The sequence below is a fragment of the Idiotropiscis lumnitzeri genome, chromosome 16, assembly GCF_059441095.1.
Source record: "Idiotropiscis lumnitzeri isolate Australia: NSW breed Sydney's pygmy pipehorse chromosome 16, RoL_Ilum_1.0, whole genome shotgun sequence".
Classification (NCBI taxonomy): Eukaryota; Metazoa; Chordata; class Actinopteri; order Syngnathiformes; family Syngnathidae; genus Idiotropiscis; species Idiotropiscis lumnitzeri.
Genome location: NC_142406.1, coordinates 5,564,380 through 5,574,556, shown reverse-complemented (window position 1 = coordinate 5,574,556; position 10,177 = coordinate 5,564,380). Strand labels below are relative to the sequence as shown.

The 10,177-nt window shown below is 39.8% G+C and overlaps 1 protein-coding gene across 2 annotated transcripts in view; it reads right to left on the bottom strand.

Annotated features, from left to right (window-relative positions):
• Positions 1–8,695: 8,695 nt before the first annotated feature.
• LOC148321063 (uncharacterized) overlaps positions 8,696–10,177 on the bottom strand; it is a 12,285-nt gene continuing 10,803 nt past the window's right edge. For both annotated transcript variants that reach the window (XM_088318331.1, XM_088318332.1), the window contains exon 3: positions 8,696–10,177. This exon is cut by the window's right edge and continues 387 nt beyond it. In XM_088318331.1, the coding sequence (XP_088174457.1) occupies positions 9,276–10,177 (902 nt within the window). In that variant the 3' untranslated portion in view covers positions 8,696–9,275.

The window sequence follows — 10,177 nt, the reverse complement described above, 5'->3', positions numbered from 1 at the left end:
GAATGCCTTCTTGAGATATGCTTTTTTCGCCTGTTTTAGTGTCCACAAAATCGTCTTCTAGAGCTTTAATGACAGTTGCCGGTGTTATTGGTGGTAACTCTTTGACAGATACTCGAAGACAAAGACCAGTTACATCTCCTGCATTTACACATTGGGCGGCTCTTCCCACAATACTCCAGCCAAGATCAGTTCTGACAGCATAAGGCTCACAGTCACCTCCTGTGATGACCTCTCTTGGGATCAGTGTGAGATAGGGTTTGCAACATTCTCTTTGCTGCATACAAGGGCTGCTTGTCCCATTCCGTTCCTTTATTTCCTCTTCCTCATACACACTTAACTTTGCCTTAATAACTTCAATGTCTCTCTGACCTTCAAGTTTTTTCAACTGCTGGCGTTGAGCTTCAATGGCCGCTTCCACGTCAATCTCCACTTGCTTGGCAGCCAGCTGAGCAGCCATATCTGCCCTCTTAACTGCAATGCTGGGTGACTCTGAGAGGTGCTCTGAACAGCGAGAACTGGGTGCTGTGTAACCATATATGGACCTAGCATATTCATTATCAAGCAGCAAGCATAATCTTGATCTTTCGGCCACCTCATCAAAATCATCTTCATCTTCTGTTCGACGCACTTTCATCAGATGCATTAAGTTTCCTGTCCCTGCTACAGATGCATCAACCTTTCTCAGAATTTCTTGACTTGGTGTTGTTTGCCGTTGGACACTGTCATATATTTCTTTGATCTCACACTGCAGCTTCTCAACTTCGTCCATCATGTCAAACAACACTTGTTCAGAGCATACTTGTCTTAACTTTTGGCAAGATCCTCTTACGCTACTTTTCCACTTCTCATATGTTGTATTCAACTTCTTTTCCTTTTGAATTAACTCTAGTTCTTTTAATTCCTGCATTTTGGGTGTCAAATGTCTTTCACGAGAGAATTTTCTTATTTTTTTCCCCAGATGATTCTTCCACATCTTCATGCACTTGCACTTTATCAAACTTACTGTCGCTACTTTCAAACATTTTGAGCCTTCAAATTATGGAGAACAATAGTAATAAAGTAAGATTATTACCCTTTTTGTTTGTTTTGTTTTGAACCTGATCTTATCTATGTATTTATAAACGCCCAATACATTTAAGTCCCAGCCCTAAATAATATACTATTCAATCAACACTGTACAATTTGCAAAAGGAACAACAAATAGCTGTAGCTGCCGTCAAAGGCAAATCTAATTTATTTCATTCCTTTATTTAATAGTTTTAATGAGGTTCAAAAGTACACTGAATAAATACATTATAAGTTATAATTTTCAGTTGTTTTGGTTTAATATCGTAGTAAAGGGGGGAACTTGTTTTTTGTTCCACATGTATAAACTGTTGTTTAGGGACATGGGCATAGATGCACACAATGGCCAGAAGAGGCAATGTACCCTGAAGAGAAGGCAAGTCGACAAGTCACGTTTGTGTGAAGATTTGTTCACCTTTATTCCTTTTGACTGAATGTGGCCAATGAGGTGAATATTATGCTCTTTACTTTCTTTATTGTTTTTGTGAGCCATCCTTATTTGTGTGCTAATTGCGTTTATATTGCTGTTTTCTTAGTTCTGACGGCATTGTTGGAGTGTTGTTTTAACATGTAAAAAGATATGTCGACAACATTAAATGTCTGTTAAAACCGAAGAACGAAGTTGAGCCTTGATTGAACTCGAAAGGAGTAACAATAGCATTTACAAAACATTCAATATAAATTTTCACACTCCTCAAGAACAGAAATCCGTTAGTTTCTCCTTGATGATAGTTATTCTTAGTCTATGTTCGATCCATCTACTTCGTGAGGTGCTGCAATTTGTAGGCTAACTTGAGGACCCAAGTTATGGCTAATTGCCACTCAAGATCATGTCCACCTCAACTTTAGCCGCCATGGGATGAGAAGCAACGTTGCGCGTTGAAACCTTTAGCTTACAGCCGGATGATTAGCAACGAAGCACGCAGAGGCCTGTAGTTCGGTGCGGGTTGAGTGCGACGACGCGCGATGTAGCTTGTAGCTTGCTGCGCGCCGAAGCCGTTAGCTTGCCTTGGGATGAGAAGCACCTGCTCGACAATGCCCCCAGAAGGATGGATGAGGACACGTTTTCACTGTATCTACTCCGGTCAAGAACCACACTTCGTACTTGTCCACAATCGTTTTATTGCGCATCCATTATGGAACACCGTGAAAACTAAAAAGAACATTCGAAATATTAATACATATTTACAATAATCTGTTTTAACACAAACATTCAATCAATAAACAAAATAACATACCATGTGCGCCTTTGTAAACCAGTAGTAGATGATCAAATATAAGTCCACCACACGATACAATCATTCGTCTCTCTCTCTCTCTCTCGTCTTTCTCCGTCTCTCCGCGCCATCCGGCATACGTGACCCCAAACCGGAAGAAATCATTCACAAACATTCCAAATAATAATTCGACCAAAACTGAACAAAACCATGCATGTCTAGGTTCACCTGGAATCATTTTGCAAATACATCACAATCATCTCACTTTTATAGAATAAGATTTATATAATAAACTCAAACAAACATTGCAAATTTTAGTTGTCATGGCAACCGATTGACAGCAATACTAGCGCCAGCTACACATGGATTGAGTAATCAGCACCAATAGCGTTGACACCAAAATAAATAAAGTTAATTGGTAAGAAAGAGGAAAAAGAAATAAAGACACACTGGAACACCACCAAAATTGACTAAAGCCAAAGCTTTTCGGAATAACACTTCCGAGACACCACAGGAGTAACCAACGCTAAGGCATTTTAGAATTGCACACTCTGGGACACCACCAGAAGTAAACAAGGTCGTAAACATTGAACATGTCTTTGTAAACACTGTTAGAATGGACCAAGGCCACTCTCGACCAATCAGAGGACAGGGCATGTTCCTGAAAAACTGTATAAAAGTTGCAGCGTTGTCTGGATTAATTCAGACCCTTCTCATCAGCGCTGGAGAACTGTCTGTTTTTTTTGGGATAATAAAAAACTTTCTGTGTGATCAGTCCGAAGCCTGGATTCCTGCCTCAAATTAATTGGAGTCTTTTTTTCTGTTTGAACCAACACGGCCTGGAAGGATCCTGTTCGTTTTTTGCATTTTTCCTTTTTTACTCGTTGGCCCTACGACCGCCATCTCCGGGCGGCTGCTCACCACCCGGCGCGGTGCGGGGGGAGCATGTCGAGCCTCACGGGGGGCTGACACGTCATATCCTTATCAATTGTTAATACACTGATCAGTATGTATGTATTCAACAGTGATGGAATTTTTGTTATTGAGTCATCACGATGGAGGATTGGATTCCACAATGATGATTCACAGATCATTTTTGAGTCTTCACTATGTGTACTGGTAGAGTGAACAGTGATAAATTACAAGTATTTATAGTTTTGTTTAAATGAATTGAACATTTTTTATAGCCTTTTATTTCATCACCAAAACCATCATCATCATTAATCAATGAAAGTTTTTATTTTCATAGCTTTTTGATTTATAGATTTAATAAAAAAGTGTACACAAACAAATACAAAGACTGCAGCGATTTAGAGATAGGCATCTGGAGGTGGTGAAAGCGTAGCAATGACTACTTTGGTGCGCCAAACCAGAAGCCCAGCGTCATGACACAGTTTATGGCGAGCATCTTGATGAAGACAAGGCGGAGGGTGAGGACGGCGAGTAAGAAGAGGTTCACCTTTTCATCTGCCAACAACATTCACATTAAACTCAATGGGACAGACTGCGGCGATTGCATGTCAATACCAACCTGGCTCCAACGCGTTCTGGCACCATCCTGGTCCACTGTCACCTGTGGCAGCAAAACAGGAAGCAGGCATGAGGTGGTGACCCCATTAAGTTGACTGCACGCCTAGCTACACTCTCCTCACCTTCCTCACACGTGTCGTTATGCGCGGATGTTAGCAGCGCCACCTGGTTGTAGAGCGAGTCGTCCGTTATTCGCACAGCACAAGACTCCTCAAAGATGTGTCCTTTTCCCGCCTTCTCCATGGCGTTGTGTCGGCTGAAGCCAGTGGCGAGACATGCCCTCAGGTTGCCCGCCTCCATTTTGTAGAAGGACGGTTTAAATTCCTCCCCTAATCCAACACCAACCACATTCTCCCATTATTATCAATTCAATTGTATTCATAGAGCACTTTAAAAACAGCCATCGCTGCATACAGAGTTGTGGCCTCTAACAAACATTGTTTGCGTGTGGAGCTGTTAAACACCACACTTACAAAACAGTGCGGCCACCACTGTCGCTCTGGACCTGGTTTAAGAATTTCTTGCTGCAATTATCTGCAAACATTTTAGCTTGAGGCTCTAGATGCGCGTTTAACATGGAGTTTTCACACAAAACGTGTAACAACGACAAATTGGAACAACACAGTAAGTCACCTCAAGAAGTGGCCTGTCAATTCTATTCAGCTGAGCTGACAACAGGAGTTTGCCATGTATACACTCACCAGATACGACACTCAATCTGGCCTACTTCCAAACTTCACCAAATATGCATTTACACAAGGGGGTGCTGTACAACTACATTTCTTCTTCAAAATCCTTTTTTCCCCACTTACAGGCCTCCACTGTAACTCTGGTCCCACTTCCAAAAAGTAATTGCTGATTACAATCACACATTAGTTATTTCCTCAACAAGAACCTTGCGGAAAGCTTGAACAAGAACCTGATACAAACCTCACATAATACGATATACAATATCACAATGCCTGTGTACATTTTGTCTGGTTTGTCTTACTTTTTTCAAATTGAACTATGAATTGAAAACATTTAATAAACACACACACAATCAGTGAGGGTCATAAGCCTCCACTGTCACTCTGGTTCGGCTTTGGAATAGTAATTTCCATCTTCCTGTACCACATCAGTTGATTCCTCAACAACACCCTAAAAAGAAGCTTCAGCACTAAAACGACAAGAACCTTGTCTGTCCTCACACGCAAATCATATTTTTATTTACTAGTTTTTACAGTCAATCTGGTTCCACAAATACACATGCAAAGTCTGATGCACCCAAGACAAATTCATCAACAATTCTCATATTTTCTCCCAATTAAAAGATTTGAAAATGAGCAGGTCAAGTTGTTTACATCTTCTTATGTTGGGATCTTCATAGTGACGTTCCTCAGGGAAACATTATACACTTTCATTTAAGTCGATGGATGTGATGTCATCAAACATGGAGATGTCAAGTGATGTTTGGACCAAAAAAGGCAAACAAATTTTTATCCATTCATGCGATGTGAGGCCAAACCCAGACAGACATTGAACGTGACAAAAACAAGCAGCAGAACAATCCAAGAATAGGAATAAAGTGGAGAATGAAAAGTACATTTGTTCACATGTAATTATGTTGATGAAGTTCTAAAAAATAGAAGCGATCAAGATCTTACCACTTTCCACCAGCAGTCTGGTTCCGCCCCCGAAGACGATCTTGAAGCCCACGGCAGCATCCACACAGCAACACACACTGTGACACAAACCTACAACATTATTGGCCACGCCCACCACCACTGACCTCATTTTTGGAGGGGCATCGTTCTTAAACACACGCAAACAAAGGTACTCTGCTGTTTACAACTTGAAAAAAAATTCACAGTCCTAGTTTCCACAGTTGATGAAAGAGATCATCCAGCCATGATGGTAGAAATACACATGCTTGGCTGCTGGCTGCCTCGCCACAAAACTTTAAATTAAAAGTCCGAAATGGAACCGGTCGGGGTTCGTGTGCTCATTCTTCAGCCTTTTCGAAGTTGAGAAGAGATTGGCACTGTATTTTGGATTTTGTGAAGGTGATCATATGGGATCATGTTTGATGTAAATGAATCCAAAATATTGTGCAGAACGTGTATAAAGTTTCACAGGTTGAAGTGGACAAGAGTAGCAGTGTGTATTTCAATTTTGGTGGTGATTGCTCGCCGTTTTAGACAACAGACCGTGACAAACAAGCAATATTACAATGCTAGCCTCCCGGCTGTAATGTAGAAGGGAAAAATAAGCCAAGCGCCAAAAGGGGTGTGCCAATTTGTCATTAATCTAATCACAAAAAAGCCCTTAACATTGGTAAAAGTATTGAAAAAATACTGAAATATTGAAAGAAACACTAAATATTTGGAAAAATAATATTCAAATAAATTAATAACTGTAAGTATTGAAACAAATTGCAACATACATCTACCGGCGTTATCTATGATGCAAGAAGCAAAAAAACCTAACTTTAATGTCCTTTAGGTTGTATTTATATGTTCAATCAATCAAACCAATTTTATTGATGATTTTTGAAAAGGGCAGAGATTTCATAAACAGTTTCTTCTCACTCCTTTTCTGTTCTCTACAATTACAAACACGACCAAAAAGCCTAACGTTCACGAATGTTGTTACAGGAAAAGGCAACTGACATCGGATTTTCATTTACATGTTCAATAGAAACACTGTAAAAAAAACTACCCCATCATAAAGACACGTTTCTTCTGTCAATGATAAAATGGACTTTGAGTCATTTTAAGGAATTATTCAGCCGTGATGACTCATTTTTCACTAACATGCTCAGTTAATATATTTTTTGATCAGGGAACTGAAATTAGTCATCGTTTTCGTTTTTATCCATTCATTTTGGAGAAATTAGGAAATAAGTAACGACTTGAGAAACGCCAACTTTTAATGACGAATATGGCCACGCCCCTCTTCGCTCTCTCCGTGTCTGTGGGAGTCACAAAGGGGACCAATCACAAACTCTCTATTGGAAATCATTGTACCTCATTGCTTATTATGTCCAAAAACATTGATCAATTGGCATAAAGATCCATGCCCGCCCGTAGGCTGCCTGAGAGCCACCATCTGCCTCATGAGAGTTGACACGACTTTAGCGTAACTGAATGTACGAATTATAACCAGTCAGGGGTCGTGTGCGCATTCATGCTCTTGACCACTTCATCCTGAGCAAGTGGAGAATAAAGTCGGCTTGGTATTTTTTTGTGGAGATGATCACTAGGGGTGCCAAGACGATACCATATTGCCTCGAGCATAAAGCGAACTTTAAAGTCAGATATACTCTTCGTCTATAGTTTGAGATTCTATCATCGGGGACCGCGCTACTCAATTGACACGCTTGATAACCTAGGATCACTTCACAGTGCACGTTAACAACTCCTACAGGTGAAGTCTGAGAATGCAATCGGGTACGGAATTGACTGTGACAAATACACTGAACACTACTGTCAGTGATAGTTTGAGACAGTAAGTTCGAACAGACCAGTATGTACGTGTGGGAGAAAGTTGAACAAAAGGGAAGCTGTCCACGATGCCGTAGTCTGTCTTATCATTCATGTTATTGCAAGCAAGAAACATCACAGGTTTAGACAAGACGCAAAAAAAATCAATAAAAAGCTAACGCACCACTCACAACGGCTCTCCAACCAGCCATCTGATTGGCTGAGGCTCTGAAAGATTCCCAAAACATCGCATAGTCTTTTGTGTTCCTTTTATTTCTTTTTGGGATATGAATGGCATGAGAGATGCATGTTTTGTGTTGATAGTATTTTTTTGTTTCACTGTTGCTGTTCAGTGATAATTCTGGTTTTGATTTAAAACCGTGACTGTAAGGAGTGTGGTGCCTAGTTTTTTTTTGTTTTTTTTAGTGTGGTGCCTAGTGAGATCCCACCCCTGATATTATTAATGTTTCATTTCAGTTCCTCTTGCACGTGTGGAACTACCATTAGCAAACCTGCCAGTCTCTGAATGATCGCTAGCATGCGTCTCATAGTGCGGTGTGCCTAGTGTTAGTGTTAAATACAGAAATAGCACCCGACTGATACTGCGCCCTCATCTACATTGAATTTAAGTAATCGGCGAGTCGTATGATTAAACTTTTTTTATTTGGTGCATGTTCCTCCTAATATTTTGAACATGGGATTTTTTTCTTTGCACCTTGTGCATTAATTGTGTAAATCAATTTATCACAATTGCAGTATGCATACTCATATAGAAAAGCTAAACTTTTAGATGGTTAAAAACAAAATTGCAAGTGTTTATTTTAGTTTTATTTAGCACAGTGCATTTTCCTAATTTACAACCGTGCTCTGATTTCATGACCTCTTGCGTTTTGAAAAAAGGCTTGCTGCCCAAGAAGGGTGAAATTTGCTTTCAAGTATTTCTTTTTATATTCTTAGATAGTTTTGTAGTATTACTGCAACTCTGCATAGTGTATAGTTTTGGTTCCATTTTAAATTGCACTATTGAAAACAGCAGAGGTCATTTGGACCTCATTGCAAAAAACACATTTTAAGGACACAACAATTTGAGATCTGAACACATACACTCACACACAGACAAGATAGCAGGATGCCAAGCCTTGGGATAACCGTGTAATAAACAAGGATCAACCAGGGAACCCGGCCTTGGACGGAGGGTGAGTGAGGAGAGAGAGTTCAACCGACATTGAGCTAGGATAGAAGAAAACTTGTCAAGTGAGAGTGCTCAAAATGTGAGGGCTGCATTGTAGCATGGCAATTTTGTCTGACTGAATTCCTATTGGATGCAGGCCCTCGCAGGGTTTAAGATGATTAGCCCAGATATCTGACTTGCACTATTTCCCGAATTCCAGAGAATTGAAGAAACTATTGGAACAAAACTTGGATCAGTTGTTCAGTCTTTATTTGAGCATTTTATTTCTTGAATATAAAAACATACACACATTTAGTACATTTGTTTAATTTAGGGTTTATTCCCTCGTAATTCTTATTCACAGGTTGATTAAATTCCAACAATTCCTTAAAATAATTCAAGCTGTAAACTAATTATGGTTGTCAGAGCAGCTGCTTGCTCGAGCGACATGCCACAATTTACATATGAGCCGATTAGTCGACTAATTGTGAAAACTGTTGATTAGTCTATTCCCAAAAAAATTATTTGTGGCAGCCCTCGTGATCTGTGAGGTCACGTTTGATGTACATAAATCCAAACTATTGTGCAGAACGCTTTTATACTTTCAAAGGTTCAAGTGGACAAGAGTAGTAATGTGCATTTGAATTTTGGTGGCGATCTGTCGCCGTTTTAGACAACAGAACTGACTAAGCAAGCAATATTATACAATACTTGCCTCCGTGCTGTGACAGACAGCTGAGACGGGAAAAATAAGTCGAGCTCCAAAAGGAGGCGTGCCAATTAATCGTAAATCATTTCATCAAACTTAATCAAAAACCATTTACACTCTTACAGCTTACCACCACAGTCAGTTCCTTTGTTTTTTTTTGAAGCGTCAAGGATTACACAATTGTGTTTCTCAACATTCTGTTTCGTGGAGAATCCTTTAGCACAAACACTGCAAAAGAATGGCTTGTCTCCACTGTGTATTCTTGCGTGGTTTGTTAAATTTGACTTTTGAGAGAATCTTCTGCCACAAACTGAGCAGGAAAAGGGTTTTTCTCCACTGTGTATTCTTGCGTGATCTGTTAAATATGACTTCTGAAAGAAACATTTGCCACAAACTGAACATGAAAAAGGTTTTTCCCCACTGTGCAATCTTTTGTGTTTTGTTAAAGTTGACCTGTGAGAGAAGCATTTTCCACAAATCAAGCAGGAAAAAGGTCGCTCTCCACTGTGTGTTTTTGTGTGCGCTGTTAAAATTGACTTTACAGAGAAGCATTTACCACATACTGAGCAGCAAAAAGGTTTTTCTCCACTGTGTGTTCTTTTGTGGACTGTTAAACCAAAATGTTGAGCGAAGCTTTTGCCACAAACTGAGCAGGAAAAAGGTTTTTCTCCACTGTGTGTTCTTGTGTGTACTGTTAAACTAGATTTATGAGAGAAGCATCTGCCACAAACTGAGCAAGAAAAAGGTTTTTCTCCACTATGTGTTCTTGTGTGTTTTATTAAATTGGCCTTTACAGAGAAGTTTTTCCCACAAACTGAGCAGGAAAAAGGTCGCTCTCCATTATGTGTTCTTGAGTGGATTGTTAAATGTGACTTTTGAGAGAAGCATTTGCCACAAACTGAGCATGAAAAAGGTTTTTCACCACTGTGTATTCTAGTGTGGCTTATTAAATTTGACTTTTGAGAGAAGCATTTTCCACAAACTGAACAGGAATTTTTTTCCCCTCCATTGTGCATTCTTG